The sequence below is a fragment of the Hylobates moloch genome, unplaced genomic scaffold, assembly GCF_009828535.3.
Source record: "Hylobates moloch isolate HMO894 unplaced genomic scaffold, HMol_V3 SCAFFOLD_15, whole genome shotgun sequence".
NCBI lineage: Eukaryota > Metazoa > Chordata > Mammalia > Primates > Hylobatidae > Hylobates > Hylobates moloch.
Window position 1 is genome coordinate 56,057,966 of NW_026652290.1, and position 22,324 is coordinate 56,080,289.

The following is a 22,324-nucleotide window of genomic DNA, read 5'->3' on the forward strand; positions in this document are numbered from 1 at the left end:
TTACTGGTTTAAATGGTCAGAGCAGAGAGTTTGAGGCTAGGAGAACAGGCAGAGGTGAGTGATAAAATCCTGGAAGGAAGGAAGCCACAGAAGGGGCAAGAGCAAAAACCTACATAAAAACTTGACCCCAATTCTTGGCTGACTGCTAAACTACATTTGCATGGGGCCAACCCCAAGGACCCAGAGAAAAACGCAGCAGCTGGAAAGTGAAAGAACTACCTAGAGCCTGCAGCTGCCATACATAACAGGGGAAACAGGGTAGACTCTGAATCCAGCCAAATTAATTGCTATCAGAACAAAAATACTTCTTCAGAGGAACATAACAAAATCAAGAGCCTCTACAATGTATCATCCATAATATCCAATATCAATAGAAAATCACTAGGCACAGAATACACAGGAAAATGTGACCCCATAAAAGAAAACAAGCAGTCAATAAAAACTAAGTCTGAAATGGCAAAGTTATATGTAGATGCAGACTTTATTGCAGCTATTATAAATATGGTCAAAGACTTATAGAAAAATACACAAAATGATTGAATAAACGGGGAATCTCATCAGAGAAACATAAACTATACAAAAAAGAACCAAAGAGGAATTCCAGAACTGAAAAGTACAATAACTAAAATGAATAATTCACTAGATGGACTTAACAGCAAATTAGAGACGGCAGAAAAAAGAATCAGTAAACTCGAAAGTATATCAATTCATCTGGCATTTTTAAAGATCAAATTAAACACTCTTATTGTGCTGGCCTTTTATCCTAGACATAGCACCAAGAAGTCTGTTTGAAAGTCTTTATTAATATAATGCTAGCACATAATAGCACTTGTTAAATGAAAAAAATTAGGGTGGTATTTGATAAATGGCATAAAGTAATAGCCTGTGTTTTAAATTAGACTTCATGTTCACAACTAAAAAAAACTAGGCTAAGCTATACACTTACACAACCTCTCTCTATAGAACTAGTTTATAGTTTTTCTTCAGGAAAACTTTCAAATTCTGTTTAATGTTTTCTTGAAAGTCAGCATTAGTAGAAACAAAAACCTACCTCCACTGATTGCTGGTACTGAAAGGTTTTGATCACTTAAATGTTCTGCTAACATCCAAGCTGGAAGGATTCTTTTCCTCTCGGCAAGGATTGGCTGCTGCTTACTGCAGTCTCTATTTTCACCTAGGAAAGACTAAAAAGACACCTATAAATTACTAAAAATAATCACACGTCTTTAATGAATTTGCAAAATATTTGCTTTGCAGAATACTACCATTAAAATACCCATATGCAACTGTAGACTGAGTTCATAAAATTTCTTGAACAAAGAAATTATTTCTATTAGTTTAACTGTTGGATTACTGCCATATTCTCTAGAGCTTAACTTAAAATCAGCAAAAGTAGATAAATGCTGGCAATATTGTCATAATAGGCCTAATTTCAGTTGTCTTTTCTGCCTTTATAATAATTTGAAGAACATGTTATAAATGGATGAGATATCAAATTTCTCACCACACTATTTGTGGGAGTCATCTGGGTCTTGGCTATTTCTGTGCTTCCTTCCAGTTGTGAGGCACCGGTAGTCTCATGAGGTAAATTAATCACGGGGGATTTTGGTGTTTCATTCAATATATTATCTTCATCAAGCATTTGACTGTTTCTATAAGATAAAATAGAAACTTGTCTTTAATTTTAAATTTAACACACTTCTGCTGCCTTAGAACTACATCTAAGTTATGTCCCTTTTCTCAGACTTAGCAAAAACAAAAAAAGCAGATTATAGTATATTAGAATAAAATATATAGACTACAATATGTTCTTTATTTCCTACCTGCTGTATTGCCATAAAATACATCAATCTTTCCAAATCATGGGCCTAGAAACCACAATTATTTTTGAGATGTGTGGCAGCCATCTCTCTCAAGGCTTAAGAGCTCTTTATTTAATATTTGTCCAGATGGTCCACAAAAATTAAGATCACCACCCAGCCTCTAGAGAGAGAATGTAAACTGCAAGGGCATCACCTAAGCTAGTTAGACGTTTGGAGAAAAAATAAATAAAATCCTGAGTTTAAGTTGACACATAACTGCTACTGAAGTTCAGGGAAGTATTAAAGAGCTACTTATGAAATATCCCCAAACTTGTAGTACAGCTGCAAGCTAAATGTTCTGGAACAGGAACATGTGGGACATGCCAGCAGAACCAATTACCTCATACTCCTGCAATATGCAGTAAGGTCATCCAAAGTTGTTGGGTTATTAATACTTATGTATGCATAGACATGATCCAACAAATTTGTCTTTTTGAAAATTTGAAACTATAGATGAAATACTACTCAGAAATAACAAGGAATGAACTACTGATGTGTGCAAGAATACAGATGAATCCCAAAGGCATTTTGCTAAGTGAAAGAAGCCAGACACAAAAGGCGTATTGTATTACTCCATTTATATGCATCCTGAAAGGTAAAGCTACAGGGACAGAAATAATATTAATGGTTGCCAGGGATTGGGGGTGGAGTGAAGGGACAGACTACAAAGACCCAGGAGAGAACATCTGGGGAAATGGAAATGTTCTATATCTCACTCTAGTAGTATTTTAAATGACTATATTATCATTTTTAGTGCATTGAATTGCACATTTAAAAGGGATGAATTCTACTGTGTGTAAATTGTCCTCATTAAACGTGAATTTTTAAAAACTAAAGATATAAGATTTTAGAAGTATGTCTAGCTGAGAAAAGTCTAATTAACTGCTTGTTTTGTTTGTTTTAGTATTTCTTATACAGGGAATAATCTACTTCAAAGGCAGCCTTCAATGTCAATGGCAAGAATCAGCCAAAAGAGAAAATTTACTTAGAGTAAATTACTATGCAGCATCACATTTTTTGTTCATTCAATCAATATTTTTAAAACTTCTACTGTGTCTCAGACACTGTGCCAGGTGCTGGAGACATATCTTGGAAATGTCTGATTGTCCTAGCTATGAAAGGTCACTCCACTACAATACCCAGACCCATTTTACTCATAGGTTACAGGTGTACTTCCAAATTATAATTTTTTTCAAGTTTTCTTAATATTTAACATGAAAAATATTAAGAAACATTCAAGAGTAGTGTGATTATTTTTCACAATTTATAGTATTAGGAATTAAGTAACATCATCAATTCCATTTCTAGTTTATTTTCTATTGTGGCATAAGTCTGAGATGAATTCATATACACTCTATAGTCCATATGTAATTTTTATTAATAGTTACCCACAATAAATGTAATAACAAAAAAAAATCTCAGAACAAAATTCTAGTTAACATTTCATTCAAAAAAGTACAAGTACAAATTATTCTATTACACATTTATTTAAATATCAGTCACTGTGACATATATTTTTATTTTATCTTCAAATACGTCTATGAGTAATCAACTATCACAGGATTTATAAAGCATCATTGCAGAATATTTTAAATAAAAAATTAAAACTTGGAAAGTTAAATGTAGCCTAGTAAAGGTAATTGAGATATCCTTTTTTATAATCACTTTATTGAAAAATAATCCACATAGCCATAAGATTCATCCTGTTAAAGTGTACTATCCAGTGGTTATTAGTATGTTAACAGAGTTGTGCAACTATCACCAATATCTAATTTTAGAACATATTCAACACCTCAAAAAGAAATTCCATATGCATTAGCAGTCTCTTCCTATTGCCTCTTCCTCCTGCTCCTGGCAACCATTAATCTACCTTCTGTCTCCATAGATCACATTTTCTACATATTTCATATAAATGAAATACAGTATGTGGTCTTTCATGTCAAGCTTTTTCACTTAGCATAATGTTTCAAGATTCATCTGTGTTGTAGCATATGTAAATATTTCATTCCTCTTTACGGCCAAATAATATTCTACTGTATGACTATACAATACTTGTTTATCTGTTCAACAGTTGCTGGACAGGTGAGTTATTTCCACTTTTTGGCTATTATGAATAATGCTGCTGTGAACATCTATGTACAAGTTTTCATGTGGACACAGGTTTTCAATTCTTTTGGGTATATACATAGGAGTCGAAATGCTGAGCCACATAGTAATTCCATGTTTAAACTTTTGAGGAACTGCCAGAATATGTTCCAAAGAGGCTATATACCATTTTATAATCCCACCACAATGTATAATAGTTCACTTTCTTCACAACCTCACCAACACTTGTTGTTACATTTTTGATTATAGCTTTCCTAGTAGATGTAAAGTGGTATCTCATTATGGTTTTAATTTGCATTTCCCTGTGACTAGTGACGTTGAACATTTTTTCATGTTCTACTGACCGCCTGTATACCTTCTTTGGAAAAATGTCTATTCAAATCAGTTATGCATTGTAAAATTGGGTTGTTTGCCTTCGCATTGCTGAGAATTCTTTAGATATTCTGAATGTAAGTCTGTTACATGTGATTTACAAATATTTTCTCATTCTGTGGTTGTCTTTTCACTTTCTTTTTTTTGTATTTTATTTTTTTTTTATTATACTTTAAGTTCTAGGGTACATGTGCACAACATGCAGGTTTGTTACATATGTATACATGTGCCATGTTGGTGTGCTGCACCCATTAACTCATCATTTACATTAGGTGTATCTCCTAATGCTATCCCTCCCCTTCCCCCTCCTCCCACCCCACAACAGGCCCCGGTGTGTGATGTTCCCCTTCCTGTGTCCAAGTGTTCTCATTGTTCAATTCCCACCTGTGAGTGAGAACATGCAGTGTTTGGTTTTTTGTCCTTGCGATAGTTTGCTGAGAATGATGCTTTCCAGCTTCATCCATGTCCCTACAAAGGACATGAACTCATCCTTTTTAATGACTGCATAGTATTCCACGGTGTATATGTGCCACATTTTCTTAATCCAGTCTATCATTGTTGGACATTTGGGTTGGTTCCAAGTCTTTGCTATTGTGAATAGTGCTGCAATAAACATACATGTGCATGTGTGTTTATAGCAGCATGAGTTATATTCCTTTGGGTATATACCCAGTAATGGGATGGCTGGGTCAAATGGTATTTCTAGTTCTAGATCCTTGAGGAATTGCCACACTGTCTTCCACAATGGTTGAACTAGTTTACAGTCCCACCAACTGTGTAAAAGTGTTCCTATTTCTCCACATCCTCTCTAGCACCTGTTGTTTCCTGACTTTTTAATGATTGCCATTCTAACTGGTGTGAGATGGTATCTCATTGTGGTTTTGATTTGCATTTCTCTGATGGCCAGTGATGATGAGCATTTTTTCATGTGTCTGTTGGCTGCTACATAAATGTCTTCTTTTGAGAAGTGTCTGTTCATATCCTTTGCCCACTTTTTGATGGGGTTGTTTTTTTCTTATAAATTTGATTGAGTTCTTTGTAGATTCTGGATATTAGCCCTCTGTCAGATGAGCAGATTGCAAAAATTTTCTCCCATTCTATAGGTTGCCTGTTCACTCTGATGGTAGTTTCTTTTGCTGTGCAGAAGCTCTTTAGTTTAATGAGATCCCATTTGTCAATTCTGGCTTTTGTTACCATTGCTTTTGGTGTTTTAGACATGAAGTCCTTGCCTATGCCTATGTCCTGAATGGTATTGCCTAGGTTTTCTTCTAGGGTTTTTATGGTTTTAGGTCTAACATTTAAGTCTTTAATCCATCTCGAATTAATTTTTGTATACGGTGTAAGGAAGGGATCCAGTTTCAGCTTTCTACATATGGCTAGCCAGTTTTCCCAGCACCATTTATTAAATAGGAAATCCTTTCCCCATTTCTTGTTTTTGTCAGGTTTGTCAAAGATCAGATGGTTGTAGATGTCTGGTGTTATTTCTGAGGGCTCTGTTCTGTTCCATTGGTCTATATCTCTGTTTTGGTACCAGTACCGTGCTGTTTTGGTTACTATAGCCTTGTAGTATACTTTGAAGTCAGGTAGCGTGATGTCTCCAGCTTTGTTCTTTTGGCTTAGGATTGTCTTGGCAATGAGGGCTCTTTTTTGGTTCCATATGAACTTTAAAGTAGTTTTTTCCAATTCTGTGAAGAAAGTCATTGGTAGCTTGATGGGGTTGGCACTGAATCTTTTCACTTTCTTAACTGTGTCCTTAGAAGCACAGAACTTTTAAGTGTAATGAAGTCCAATTTATCTACTTTTTCTTTGTTTGCTTGTGTTTCTGGTGTTATAACCATTGCCTAATGCAAGGTCACAAAGATTTACACCTGTTTTTTCTAAGAGTTTTATAGTTTTAGTGCTTATATTTAGACCTCTGATCCATTTTAAGTTAATTTTTATATGGTGTGCAGCAGGAGACTAACTTCATTCTTTTGCATGTGGATATTCAATTGTCCCAGCATCATTTGTTGAAAAGAACTATTTTTTCTCCATTTAATTGTCTTGACACCTTTGTCAAAAACCAACCGACCCTAAATGTAGGAGTTTACTTCTGGACCCTCAATTCTATTTCCTTGATCTATATGTCTTTCTTTATACCAGGACTGTCCTGATTACTGTAGCTTCATAGTAGATTTTGAAATCAAGAAGTGTGAACCCTCCAACTCTTTTCTTCTTTTCTAAGATTGTTATGGCAATTAAGTTATTCTTAAGTCTTTCAAATATATTCCAAATTTTGTTCAAATATGTTATGTATTTTCATATCTTTAATATAAAATATGCTACTATCATGAATGAGCTGGATCTAAAAATACATTTTAAATAATTATAAATGAATTTGAAACTTGCATATTGTCATACTATCATGACATTTTCATCACCATTTTATTGTTTCTTCAATATCAGTGATTAAAATTAGTGGTTATTTATATGGAATCTACGTACTTAGATTTTCAACAATTTGAAAAAAAAGTAATTCATTATAACAAAGGATTTACTTCACTTTCCTCATAAGTGTCTTAAAATAATCTCCCTAGAGTGAAAATGTCATACTTCCTCATCAGCAATAAAATTCAGCTATGAAAACAAAATGTTATACTTATCATAATATCACTCAATTTAATATCCTCAGATATTTCATTAATGCATTCAAAAAACCAACACTTACTAAGCACCCACTATTGGGGAGGAAGAATTAATATTAGTGCTTCTAAGTGAAATGTGCTATAATTTAATTTACTAAAATATAAAACTAAGTATTCTTTTTCTTATTTGGTTTTCTCTTTGACTTCTCAAAAAAGCATGAGTTTTGGTACTCCTGGCAGAATGATTTCATAGACACATATGTAGAGAAAAGAGTGAAAAATGAACAAACTAGAACTGACATGTATAGACTTAAATGTTCCTTCAAAGTAGGTAATGAGTAGGAATAATTATACAGAATCTAAATACTATATAAAAAACCTTTTAATGTGAGTAAAAGGAAAACCTAAAGAAATGACAAGCTTTTCTATGGTTGGTTTGTGGTTCAGATCCCTTTCTTAAATTCACACTGGTTGGAAGAAAAGAATTATGGCAAAGGAGTCCTAACAACTTCTACAAAGCATATAAGCTTTTTTCTATTCTTTTTTAATGTCTTAAATATTTCAACATGCAAAAATATATAGAGAACATATGTAGTCTATCTGCATATCTATGAATATAAATACTTGTGTATCTACCACCCTGATAGAAACATTTTCTCATATTTGCTCCAGATTAATTACAAATACAATTCAAGCCCTCTCCATACCCAGCCTCAATCTTGCTCCTTTCCCTCCCATTCCTTCTCCAAAAGTAAACATTAGCCTGAATTTGATGTTTATTATTCCCACGCATGTCTTTATACTTTCATTATTTGTATGTATGCATCCATTATTTTATAGAAATTATGTATGTTTTATATGTTTATAACCTTTTTGGGTTTTTTCCCTCAACATTATAGTGGGGAGATTTATCCATGTTTTAACCTGAGCTCTCTATTAGTTCATTCTCTTTCATATAATTACAGGATTATACCAAATTTATTTAGCCTTTCTGCAGGTGTTTTCACAATTCAAATGAGTGCTATAGTAAACATTCTCATACAGCAGGGGGTAGTTAGTAAGAGCATCAACTCTGGAAACAGCTGGCTTGAGTTTGGATCCCACCTCTGCCGTGTATTAAGCTGTGACCTTGGGCAAGTCTTAAACCTTCTGTGTCCCAATTTCTTCATCTGTCATATAGGGATATTAGCAATACCTAGTCCTCACAGAGATTATTATGGAGAATAAAAAGTTCATACATGTAAAGCTTGTACAACAGTAAGCAGTGTTTTTATGTGGTTGACCCTGCAAAACAGAGCTAGTTCAAAAACAGGAAAACCCCAACAATATCAAGAAACGTCTAGAAGTGTATTTCAATGCTTCCTATCTAATACATAGTCCACTTCCCCTTGCTAGCAGACAGTGGACTCTCCCTCTCTGGAAATCAGGCAGCTGCCTCCCCTGGGTAGACATCTCTCATGATGATACTCAAATTCAAGATCTGCCCCCACCTCCCCTCATGGCTTCTAGTCTAATAACCAGGGTTAACTCATCATTACCTGACTACAGAAGTACTGTCCTTGCTTCAATAGGAAACTAAATATTCACTAAGAAGCTACAGGACCTAGCTAATGGCAGAAACCACAAGAATTTGCCTGTGATGGTGTAATATCATAAGAAATACATATTTTGGTCTTCACTTCTGGTTCCTGGCTAGAGCTCCGAAACAGGTGAAACGAGCCTCTTTTGTTATTCACAATACGCCCCTTTCAACCACACCTGAATGTATGTTAATGAGGTGACTTTTAGAAAGCCTCTAAAGATGAAAGGCTGGTTGTTAGGAAAACCAATCATGATTAGAGGGTAGGAACTCCCAGCCTCACCACCAGGGAGGGAAGAGCGGCTGGAGATTGACTTAATCACATTGGCCAATGATTTACTCAATCACGCCTTTGTAATGAAGCCTCCATAAAAACCCAAAAAGACAAAGTTCAGAGGACTTCCAGGTTGGTGAACAAGAACGTGTCCATGTGCTGGGAGAGTGGTGTACCCCAACACTCCACTGGAACAGAAGCTCCTGTGCTGGGGACCCTTCCAGACCTCACCCTATGTATCTCCTCATCTGGCTGTTAATTTGTATCCTGTAATATAGCACTTGTAATAAATCCGTAATCTCGTAAGTAAACTGTTCCTGAGTTCTGTGAGCCCTTCTAGCAAATGACAGAACCCAAGGTTTAAATAGCCTGAGAAAAGTACAGTGCTGTGAAAGTGGGTTTATTTTCAGTTTCATCAATATGAAAAAATTCAAAATTCACTAATCCCATAAACTGATATATTTAAAGTGTGACACTGGCCTTAAAGACACTGGTCTTTCACACTAAGGAAATAAGCTAATTTGAATCAATATAAATGAAATTTAAATAGACATATAATAGTTTAAATAAGTTATCAGGCAATGACCATATCGTGTTTCATAAGGATGCACATTTTCCTAATTTTTGAAAAAAGTAGGTAGTTCTATTATGAAAGTTTATTGTAACAAAAAAATCAGTTCTTTACATGTCTCATTTCAACAGCTAGTTTAAATAGCATGCTTCATACATGTATGATAAGAGAAAAAGACATGTACTTTAAAGTAGTAAGCAATGGTTAATGAATTTCATTTAACTAAAAAGCAACTTCCTGACATTTTTTCCACCTACGTTTAAGCATTTTTAGATATAATTTATATATGAAATGCACATATCAGAAGTGTGAAATTTGATTAGTTTTGACAAATGCGTACATCCACATAATCTGCACCCTTAACAAGACACAGAATATGTCCATATTTGTTTAAAAGCTGAAACAAAGCCAAACAAAAAGCTCCTTTGTAGCTTCTTACTAATCAATCCCCTTGGAAACAATGATTGATTATACTTCTATTTAACAGATTAGTTTACTTATTACAGAATTTAATATCAATGTAATCATATAATAGACACTGTTTTGTGACTTGCTTTTCTTTTTGGTAGATTCCTCAGGATTTTCTAAATACAAATCACGTCATCTGCAAATAAACACAGTTTTACTTCTTCCTTTCAAATCTGATATATTTTATCTTTGTCATATTCCCAATCTTAGGGGAAGAACTTTCAACATTTCACTAATAGGTTTTTGGTAGGAAAAAAGTTTCCTTCTTTTCCTTGTTTTCTCAAAAATTTAAAAAATCATGAAGAGGTGTTGAGTTTTGTCAAAATTATTTTTGAGCATCTATTAAAATGATAGTTCTTTAGTCTGTTATGGTGAATTGCTTTGATTTTTATACGATAAACTAACCTTGTATCCCTTGGACAAGCCCCACTTGGTAATAGAGTATTATCCTTTTTACATATTGCTGGATTTGATTCGTAAATACTTTATTATGAGGAATATTGGTCTGTGGTTTTGAGGGATTTTTGTAAAATCTTGTCTGATTTTAGTTTCTAAATTATAGAAGCTTCATAAAATGAGTTGGGAAGTATATCCTCTTCTATTTTTTGAGAAAAAAGAATAATATTGGCATTATTTCTTCCTTGTAAGTTTAATAGAATTCATTAGTGAAGATCCTTACGGGAAATACTTAAATTATGAATTCAATTTTGAAAATGAACATAGAATTCATCAGATTTCTATTTTTCCTGCATCAGTTTTGTTTTTTAAGAAATGCACCCATTCGTTTCAATTGCCAAATTTATTGGCATAAAGTTTTACATAATATTTCCTCATTATTCTTCTAAGATCTGTAGTATCAGTAATGATATCCCCTCTTCTACTGTTGATATTGATAATTTGTGTTTTCTCACTTTTTTCTCAGTAAGCCTTACTACAGTTTCACCAATTTTATTAATTTTTCACCAAACCAGCCCATAGCTTTACTGATTTTATTTTGGCCATTTTCTATTTCACTGACTTCTAGTTCTTACTTTCTTTTTTCTATTTTCTTTGGGATTAATTTGCTTTTTGTCTATCCTCCTAAAGCAGAAGCACAGATCACTGGTTTTATAGATTTCTTCTCTTCTAATACAGGCATTCGACTATAAACTTCCCACTAAGGGCTAATTTAGCTGCATCTCACAAATTTTTATGCTGTTTTCAATATCACTCTGTTCAAAATGTTTTCCAATTTCCCTATGACTTCTCTTTGACCCAAGGGTAATTTAGAAATGTGTTATTTAATTTCAAAATATTTGCATATTTGTGTAGCTATTTTATTGTTAATGATTTCTGACTTAATACCATTGCTATCAGAGAACACACTCCGCATAATTCTGTCCATCTACTTCTGTAAGTCTAGTTTATCCATTCTATAATTTAAAAGCTGAAATGAAGCCAAATAATCTTCTGACTAAAAAAACTAGTGTATGAATTTTAACTGTAAGCCAGACATCAGTATATTTATTCTAATACCTCATTTCCTCAGTTTCTCTGTTCTATATTTTCCGCTATTTTTATAAGAAAGAGGAGTTAGACAAGTGTAAGTCAGAAGTTAATACCTTAATAAAATTCAAAAAGCTAAAAAAAATGAGGAAAAGGTAGTCAATTTCGAATTAACTACATCGAATACTGTTGGATGGAAAATACATTCTGAATACAATGGTAAAAGACACCACCTATGGGAGCAACTGCTATCAACGCATAGTAAGTTTGCAAAGTCAAATGTTTTCTAGAAACAGATATACATGTGCATGTGCACAAAACACACACCACATGCAAAGGCATGCACACACACACACGTGTACACACACATTGCACACCTACTCTATCTCCAGTTTAATAGTTTCTACTGGTTCCTACCGAAGGATTTGTGATGGCTGAAGAATTAGATTAAAAATAACATTCTTACTCTCATTTCATCAAGCACTTACCTTAAGGTACATTCCATTTCCACTTCAGAGGGTATAGAGAGAACGCGGAAAATGTATTTGTCAACTAACAAAGAAAAACTATCTCCAGGATTCAAATAGCACCACAGATTTGTCTTCAATGGTAAGAGCTGACTCTTCTCTGAAGATTGATAAAAACACGGATTTGTGTGTATCTAACAAATTAGAGAAGAATATAATTAAATTTAAAAAAGAATACAATAGTGTTGTAACTCAAAGTTACGACAAAAATACAATTAAATATGAATTCACAATTTTGGTATCAAAACAATTTAAGCATAAACTTAGACTTAAAAGTTTAATAAATCTAACTCTTATAAGTACCATAATTATTATTTATATATAAAAGAGAAAAGAAGCTATGGTATACCTCCCATTTCTCCAGGACTCAAAGGAAAAATCAACTAACTGGTTAAAAGAGTCTTCTATTTTGCTTAATAGAGACAACTGGACATCACAAGAAGAAATATGAAAAATAATTCTTAGTATGGAAAAACTGAGTCCCCCAACTTCCACATCCAAAATGCACTAATTTCCTGAGAATGGCTAGTTTCTTTACCATTTATTTTCTCCTACTAATTTCTTATTACAATTAAAAAATAAGAAACTACAATGCTATGGTTTGAATGTGTCCCCCAAAGTCCATGTGTTGGAAACTCCAACCCTAAGGCAACAGTGTTGACAAGTAGGACCTTTAACATGTAGGTCATAAAGGAAATGTCCTCATGAATGGATTAATGACATTATCACAAGAGTGGATTCATTATCTGGGGAGCAACTTTGCTATCTCGAGAGTGGGTCTGTCATAAATGCAAGTTTGGCCCTCTCTTGCGCACTCTCTCATGCATGCTTTCTCTCCACGTAATGCCTTCCACCACGTTACGATGCAGCAAAAAGGCTCCCACCATATGCGGCCCTGGCATTTTAAACTTCCCAGCTTCCAGAACAGTGAGCCAAATAAATGTCTGTTCATTATAAATTACCCAGCCTCAGGTATTCTGTTATTGCAGCACAAAATGAACTAAGACATATAGGAAGGAAGAGTCTAATCAAATCTGTCAAGCAAACAACACAGCTTTCTTTCTACCTTCTGAAAGAGGAATCGTCTTATTTGTTTAAATGAAACTCCCACTATGAAGATCATCCACATTCAAATCAAAGTAGTAAATAAATCTCAAAGTTAGAACTATTACAATATCCACTATTTTAAATTATGTTTGCCACTACTTCCATGTTAGCAAAGATAACAAGAGTTGCTTCAAAAAACAAAAAGGACCTATTATGAGGTACCTTAAAAATTCTAACTAGATTCAAGCTAAAATTGGCCATTTCCATAAGTCAAATAGCCTTTTTGTCATAATATCACTGGGTTTTTAAAATAAATAAGATTTAGGATATGACAAAGCAATCTACATAATGCAGATCTTTGTTTTTTTTTTTTTTTTTTTAAGTACAATCTTATAGAGAGCACCTATCTCTATTACCCTTCCTTCTATCTATTTCATCCGTTTAAATGAGAGTTTTTCTGGAGACATCACAGCAAAGTAATTACCACCCTGGGAATGGATATATGCTGAGCAATAACAACAACAAAAAAGACACATCTTTGAAGCTAGAATGAATATAATCCACCTAGTTCTGACCCTTCAATTTCGTAAGAATCTGGCCATACATCATATTTCTATCCTTTAAATCTGTGTTACAAGAAAGCAGTAAAATAAAACTTGGAGATAAAGAGCAGAGGTAGAAATTTAAAACAGAGATGACACAAATTTGGTCGGCCATTATTTTATCAGTCAAACTATATACAAGATTGCATAAGAAGGGAGATGCAGTGTGATTTATGCAATATTGTATTCCTAAAAAGAGTAGTGAATGTTTGATTTTTAAATTCAAGTTACAATTTAAACAATGTTTAGAAATCTTTCACCATGCTGACAGCCACTCCTAATTTCTCTCTCTCAAAGCTGTCCTCTGGCTCTTGGCAGGTTGAGCTTTTGAGTGCAACAAGCACATGACAAATTGACAGGTTGTGAGCTTGTGTCCACTGCTGAACTTGGGAATCATGCCCTGTATTCCTCATCCTTTTGGGCGAAGGCTCCCTTTCCTTGAGTATGTCATGGTCATCAGAGTCAGGAATGTTGAACTAACATGAGAAGCAAGAGTCAGGAATCCACATAGCTTTGGTCTGAACTCTGAATATTCTTTAAGTGAGGCTTGCTTCTGATTATAGGCTAAGACCATGTTCTTATTCATGAGCATTTTAAAACTTCAGATGAGTCTCTAAACAACTTTAAATACTGACATAGTCCCAAACTTACAAAGGCTAGGATGTTAAATACAAAGGCATAACGTTGTAAGAGTGGAAAAGGTAAAATACTTAAGGAAACTACATTTCTTTACAAAGGCATCACAAACCCAAAGATAATGCAATATTCTGTTTGAGTATGTTTTCCTCAGCGGAAAGCACTTAATATTTAAATTATAGTTGGTTAAATATTGGCAGTCAGCAAATCCAGCCACAAAGAAAGTGAATCCATGAGTATGGTCCATGATCATCTTTTCTTTTTCCTAAAACTGTTCATACAGGAGATTCCAAAATGAAGAGTAAAAATGACACTAAATTCTAATGTTTGATCCTCTAACGTAAACCTAAATTCATATTACTCACTGAATAAGTTAAAAAATGAAAGTCAAACTACATATACTCCAACTAAAATGCTACACGTACATGAAGTCCAAAAAGTAGTTTTTAAAAAGTTACAAAGTATATAAAAACCTAACAATATTAATAAACAAAAAGGAAAATTACATACCAAAAAATTAGGAATGAAAACAATGGCATAATTACATAAAAAATAAAAGTTTTGAAAAATAACAGAATACTGTAATAACTTTATAGCAATACATTTGTAAATATGGCCAAAAGAGACAATTACCTAATAACACCAAATAGATTTTTTTAAAGTATGTTTACGTGTATGTATGTGCAGCCTGTTTGAAAGTATTTAATTTTTTTTCTTTTTTTGAGACAGAGTCTTGCTCTGTTACCCAGGCTGGAGTACAGTGGCATGATCTCTACTCATTGCAACCTCTGCCTCCAGGTTCAAGCAATTCTCGTGCCACAGCCCCATGAGTAGCTGGGACTACAGGCGCCCGCCACCACAACTGACTAATTTTTGTATTTTTAGTAGAGATGGGGTTTCACCACATTGGCCAGGCTGGTCTCAAACTCCTGGCCTCAAGTAATCCACCTGCCTTGGCCTCCCAAAGTGCTGGGATTACAAGGGTGGGCCACTGCACCTGGCTTGAGAGTATTTAATTATTAGAGAAAGGAGATTGAATTGGACCCGTAATATTTCAAAAGTACAATCAATAATTAAAAATCTTTTCAATCCCTCCCAAAACCAGACCCCAGTGGATTTAAAGATTTTTCTGAATATTCAAACTTTTCTTGATATCACAAAAGGGTTAAGGATCCCTAACTGCTTCAAATGAGACAAGTTTAACTTTGATTCTAAAAGCAAACAAGGGCAGACAAAATATTGGTAAGCCCAACCTCACCGTGATTAAAAGATATAACTACCTACATAAGAGACATTATTGGTATGTGCCTTTTAACAAATTCATGAGATTATAAATTCAAACTTCAATAGACCATGCTATAACTTTAGAACTGGTGCAAAGGATGCATTATCCCTGCAAAAAAATGGAACTAAAATACAAATCAATTTCCTATAGCTTTCTCTTAGAGTTATCATTAAATATTAAAGAATGATAGATGTATACCCCCAAAAAGCACCTTATTTTCAGTGTTTGTTTGTTTGTTTAATATGGAAAGCTTTTTTTTTTAACAAAATAAGTTGAGGAAAGGCTATTATTATAGGATTTTCCAGATATCTCACAAGTACAATTTTAATTTCATGAGAAGAAAAACAATCTCAATTCAGGAACTTTGTGCAATAAAAAAAACACAACCACCCAAAGACGTATATTTTGAGGGTCAATAATAAAAGGCAAAAAAGAAAAACTGCAACTTATAGAGCTACTGCCTCAATCATCCAAGGCCCCAAGTGAGTAAGATTTTACTAAAATGAAATAAAAGCACTGACAGCTATGAATTCACCCTAAGGGCATAACCAATCACTGGTGATATAGTTATTTACAAAGAACATCTTCATCAGTTTGCCTTTGTAATGTCTTTTCTCCCAGCTGATACTAGGCTGTAGATTAAATTTAAATGAAATATAAAAAAGCTAACATCATCTCCTCATGAGCTAGCATCATCTCCTCATGCACTATTTCCTAGAACTGCTGGAGAGCTACAGCATTTTTTGTAGGAGAAATATTAGAGGGAAAAAAGGCAGAAAGTCATCCAATTTAAAAGTACAAATTAGTAATTGCCCTAATTGCATTCAATTCTCCTTGTCAAAGCTATTTTTTTATTTGGTGGTAACTTTGGATTTCCAAGTTAAAGAAAAGCAGAAAAACATTTAATCACTTAAATATAATTTGGGGTTTGCAGTATACAGAAGGGATCATCATAACAAAACATTTGCTATATTCATTTATGTAATTTTACCAAGATTTTTAACTAAAATTTCCCTCTTGACATTTTATTACACTTGTATAGATAACTTGCTTTAGTAGATCAAAGAATTTGTGACTGATTAGGGAACAGAGAATAAGTGATATTTAACAAACATTAAGATAAAATCAATGAACTAGAAGTCACTTGTCCATCATATTCTGATTTTCAAGATCTTTAAATTTCCATTAACAATTAAAATCAGTGTTAGAAATTCTCTAAATGTCTTTAAATTGCACCTTGTAGACAGTGCAGCTACAATAAGCTGCTGAATAAATATATCAATCTATTTCAAGATAATGGGCATTTTACTGAAACTATATTAATATAAACATGGTTATTAGCTAGTCAGGTTTCTAACGTGCAACTCAAGTTTTCAGTCCATTTTTCTACTGGATTTTTTATTTTTTTCTCATTGATTTAAGGCATCTGTCATATGTTTTGGATAGCACTCCTGATATAGCTTGGATATTTGTCACTGCCCAAATCTCATGGTGAACTGTAATCCACAATGCTGGAAGTGGGGCCTGGCAGGAGGTGCTTGGATTATATATAGGTGCCTCAAGCCAGATGCCTCATGGCTTGGTGCTATCTTAAAGATAATGAGTTCTCATGAGATCTGGTCATTTAACTAATACAGAGTGGGCACCTCCCACACTATATTAGTCTGTTTTCACCTAAGACTGGGTAATTTATTAAAAAAAAAAAAAAAGGTTTAATTGACCCACAGTTCTGTAGCCTGTACAGACAGCATGGCTGGGGAGGCCTCAGGAAACTTTCAATCATGGTGGAAGGCAAAGGGGAAGCAGGCAAATCCTACATTGCTGGAGCAGGAGAAAGAGAGAGAAGGGGGAAGCGCTACGAACTTTTAAACAACCAGATGTTGTGAGAACTCACTATCATGAGAACAGCAAGGGGGAAATCCAATACCACCATGATCCAATCACCTCCCACTAGGCCACTCCTCCAACACTGGAGATTACAATTCGACACGAGATTTGGGCAGGGACACAAATCCAAACCATATGATCCTCCCATTCTCTCTCGCTTGCTCCTGCTTCCAACATGTGATGTGCTGGTTTCCCTTTTGACTTTTTCCATGATTGTAAGCTTCCTGAGGCCTCCCCAGAAACCAAGCAGATGTGGGCACCATGCTTCATGTAAAGCCTGCAAAACTGTGAGCCAATTAAACCTCTTTTTATAAATTACCCAGTCTCAGGTATTTCTTTATAGCAACACAAGAATGGCCTAATACAGAAAATTGGTACTGGAATTGGGGCATTGCTATGAAGATATCTAAAAGTGTGGAAGTGACTTCAGAATTGCCTAACAGGCAGCAGTTAGAAAAGTTTGGAAGGCTGAGAAGAAGACAGGAAGATGAGAGAAAGTTTGGAATTTCTTAGAGATTGGTTAAATGACCAAATGATCAGCAAATTTGTGACCAAAATGCTGATAGTGGTATGGACAATGAAGTCCAGGCTAAGGAGGTCTCAGATGGAAATGAGGAACTTATTGGGAACTAGAGCAAAGGTCAAGTATGTTATGCCTTAGCAGAGAGCTTGGCTGCATTTGGTTCATATCCTAGGGATCTATGGAAGTCTGACCTAAAGAATGATGATTTAGGGAATCTGGTAGAGGAAACCTCTAAGCAGCAAAGTGTTCAAGAAGTGGCCTGGCTGCTTCTAACAACCTACACTCAAATGCATAAGCAAAGAAATGACTTAAAGTTGCAACACATATTTAAATAGGAAGCAGAGTGCAAAAGCTTGATAAATTTGTAGCCTAGCCATGTGGCAGAGAAATCAAAAGCTTTTTCAAGAGAAGGATTCAAGCAGGCTGTGAAGCAACCACTTGCTAGAGAGAGATGTGCACGACTGAAAAAAAAAGTCAGGCTGGGCACAGTGGCTCATGCCTGTAATCCCAGTACTTTGAGAGGCTGAGGCGGGTGGATCACCTGAGGTCAGGAGCTTGAGACCAGGCTGGCTAACATGGCAAAACCCCATCTCCACTAAAAATACAAAAAAAAATTAGCTGGGCGTGGTGGCATGTGCCTGTAATCCCAGCTACTTGGGAGGCTGAGGCAGGAGAACTGCTTGAACCCAGGAGGTGAGGTTGCAGTGAGCTGAAATCACACCACTACACTCCAGCTTGGGTGACAGAGGAAGACTCCATCTCAAAAAACAAACAAACAAACAAAACAAGTTCTAATATCCAAGACAACGGAGAAAAGGCCTCAAATGCATTTCAGAGACCTTCATGGCAGCCCCTCTTATCACAGGCCCAGAGGCCTAAGAGAGAAGAATGGTCTCATGGGATAGTCCCAGGGCCCTGCTGCCCTGCATGGCCTTGGGACAGTGCTATCCACATTCCCACTGCTCTGGCTCCATCCATGGCTCAAAGGACCCCACATACAGCTTGAGCTGCCACTTTGGAGGATGCAAGCCATAAGCCTTGACAGCTCTCACATGGTGTTAAGCCTGTGGGTGCACAGAGTGCAAGAGTGGTGGATTCTTGGCAGCCTCCATCTAGATTTCAGAGGATGTATGGAAAAGCCTGGGTATCCAGGCAGAAGCCTGCTGCAGTGGCAAATCCCTTACAAGAGAACTTCTACTAGGGCAGTGCAGAGAATAAACGTGAGGTGGGAGGTCCCACACAGAGTCCCCACTTGGGACACTGCCTAGTAGAGCCGTGAGAAGAGGGCCACCGTCCTCCAGACCCAAACATAGTAGATCTACCAACTCCAGCCTGTGAGAGCAGCCTCAGAGGATGTACCCTCCAAAGCCAGAGGGGTGGAGCTGCCAAAGGTCTTGGGAGCCCACCCTTTCATCAGTGTGCCCAGGATATGGACACAGAGTCAAAGATTACTTTGGAGCTTTGAGACTTACTGACTGCCCTGATGGGTTTTGAACTTGTCTTGGGCCTACAGACCCTTTGTTTTGAAACAGGGATGTTTACCCAATGCCTATACCCCCATTGTTTCTTAGAAGTAAATAACTTTTGATTTTACAGGCTCATAAATAGAAGAGACTTGCCTTGTCTCAGGTGAGACTTTGGACTTCTCAGATAATGCTGGAATGAGTTAAGACTTTGGAGAATTATTGGGAAGGCATGATTGTATCTTGCAATGTGAAAAGGACATGAGATTTGGGAGAGGTCAGGGGAAGAATGATATAGTTTGGGTATTTGTCCCCACCTGATACTCATGTTGAATTGTAATCCACAAATGCTGGAGGTGGGGCCTGGTGGGAAGTATTTTAATCATGGGGGTGGGGATACCTCATGGCTTGGTGCTATCTTCCAAATAGTGCATGAGTTCTCATGAGACTTAGTAATTTAAAAGTGTGTGGCTTAGCAAAGACATGGAGTCAACCTAAATGCCCATCAATGATAGACTGGAAAAAGAAAATGTGGCATATATATATATATATATATATATATATATATATACATACCATGGAATACTCTGCAGCCATGAAAAAGAACAAGATCATGTCCTTTGAAGGGATATGGATGCAGTTGGAAGCCATTATCCTCAGCAAACTAATGCAGGAACAGAAAACCAAACACTGCATGTTCTCACTTATAAGTGGGAGGTGAATGATGAGAACACATGGACACAGGGTGGGAAACAACACACAATGGGGCCTTCTAAAGAGTGGAGGGTGGGAGGAGAGAGAACATCAGAATAGCTAATGGATGCTGGGCTTAATAGCTGGATAATGGAATGATCTGTGCAGTAAACCACCATGGCACACATTTACCTAGGTAATAAACCTGTACACCCTGTACATGTATCCCGGAACTTAAAAGTCGAAGAAAAAAAAAAGTGCGTGGCACTTTCCCCTCACTCCCTCTCCCTTGCTCCTGCTTTCGACGTGTGACGTGCCTATTTCCACTGTGCCTTCTGCCATGATTGAAAGTTACCTAAGGCTTCACCAAAAACCTAGCAGATGATGGCACCATGCTTCCTGTAAAGCCTGCCCATGAGCCAGTTAAATCTTTTTTCTTTTCTTTTTTTTTTTTTTTGACACGGGGTCTCACTCTGTCTCCTAGGCCGGAGTACAGTGCTGCGATCTCAGCTCACTGCTATCTCTGTCCCCCTGGGGTTCAAGCAATTCTCCTGCCTTGGCCTCCTGAGATTACAGGCACCCACCACCATGCCTGGCTACTTTTTTTTTTTCTTTTTTGGGACGGAGTCTCGCTCTGTCACCCAGGCTAGAGTGCAGTGGCGTGGTCTCGGCTCACTGCAAGCTCTGCCTCCCGGGTTCACGCCATTCTCCTGTCTCAGCCTCCTGAGTAGCTGGGACTACAGGCACCCGCCACCACGCCCGGCTAATTTTTTGTATTTTTAGTAGAGATGGGGTTTCACCATGTTAGCCAGGATGGTCTCCATCTCCTGACCTCGTGATCCACCCGCCTCAGCCTCCCAAAGTGCTGGGATTACAGGCGTGAGCCACCGCGCCTGGCCATGCCTGGCTAATTTTTGTATTTTAAGTAGAGACAGGGTTTCACCATGTTGGCCAGGCTGGTCTTGAACTTCTGACCTTAAGTGATCTGCCTGCCTTCACCTCCCAAATTGTTGAGATTACAGGTGTGAGCCACTGCACACAGCCTAAATCTCTTTTCTTTATAAATTACCCAGTCTCAGGTATTTCTTTATGTCAATGCATGAATGGCCTAATTACATGTACCAATTACATGTGTTTTAAATATCTTCTCCCTGTTGTAGTTATCATTTTCATTATAGTGTCTTTTGATAAACGAAGTTTCTTATTTTAATTTCATTGGCTTTTCCCAACTGTTTTTATGGTTCATGCTTTTTATATCTTGTTTAAAAACTCTTCCCTACTCTAAAGTCATAAAGGTTTTTCCCTGTATTATATTCTAAGAGTTTTATAGTTTGACTCTCACATTTAATCTACCTGGAGTAGATTTTTGGGTCTGCAGTAGGGATCTAATTTTTTTTTCCAAACAGATAACTGTCCCTGTACCATTTACTGATAAAAACTCCTCTTCCCCACTGATACGCAATGCTAGCCCTGGCCCAGTCAAATTCCCACATACGTAAGTCCAAATCTAAAGTTGCTTTCAGTCCTAAATTTTATTCAACTGAAGGCACTAAAACTTCTTGTTAAGATAGATCATCAATTAGTTGTAACTTGAAGAAATTTTTTTAAAGAAAAGACACCCAATGGCCAAGAGAATCCTGACTTCAGAAACATAACAACAACAACAAAATACTAGAGTTCCAAGAACCTGGGCTCTTATTCCCATTCTAGAATTTGCTGAGTATTTAAGATCAGACGTTCTCCAGAAGGCCGTGACATTCTAAGTTATCAAAAAAAGGTACTCAAAAAAGCATAAAAAACATCTACCTTTCTCCCATGTCTAAACATCACATTTATGGGAAAGTTTACAAAATTACACTAAATAATATTTAGAAGATCATAAACAGAGGTATAACTTAAATCATTCCAAATTTTAGTTTTATATCTAGTGGTCATGAGGAATTTTTGCTCGAGCTTCTAGTATTATTTCTACTACAGTTTTGTGCTCAAAAAGACACCTGTTAATGTCATACATAGTGGTTTTATGATCTGCGTACCATCTAATTAAAGACCCAGTAAAAGTGAAGAGTATTTGAAAAAGGAGCCTTTTTATAACTGAACACTGCTAAAATCCCACATAGAAATTTGGCTCACTACATACTGGATAAAATTTAACTCAAGGTAAGATTTTCAACTAATAAAATCACCTTTAATTTGAGCATATTTATTTTACATTATTAGTACTCTTTTTTTTTTTTTTTTGAGGCAGAGTCTCGTTCTGTCGCCCAGGCTGGAGTGCAGTGGCGCGACCTCGGCTCACTGCAAGCTCCACCTCCTGGGT

At 36.1% G+C, this 22,324-nt stretch overlaps 1 protein-coding gene across 5 annotated transcripts in view; it reads right to left on the reverse strand.

Moving 5' to 3' along the window:
• Positions 1-22,324, reverse strand: part of APLF (aprataxin and PNKP like factor) — a 117,349-nt gene that overhangs the window by 67,323 nt on the left and 27,702 nt on the right. For all 5 annotated transcript variants that reach the window (XM_032177740.1, XM_058428944.1, XM_058428943.1 and 2 more), the window contains 3 exons: positions 11,830-12,002; positions 1,505-1,652; positions 1,052-1,184 (listed from right to left, as the gene is read on the reverse strand). In XM_032177740.1, coding sequence (XP_032033631.1) covers positions 1,052-1,184; positions 1,505-1,652; positions 11,830-12,002 — 454 coding nt within the window. The remainder of the gene's footprint in view (positions 1-1,051; positions 1,185-1,504; positions 1,653-11,829; positions 12,003-22,324) is intronic.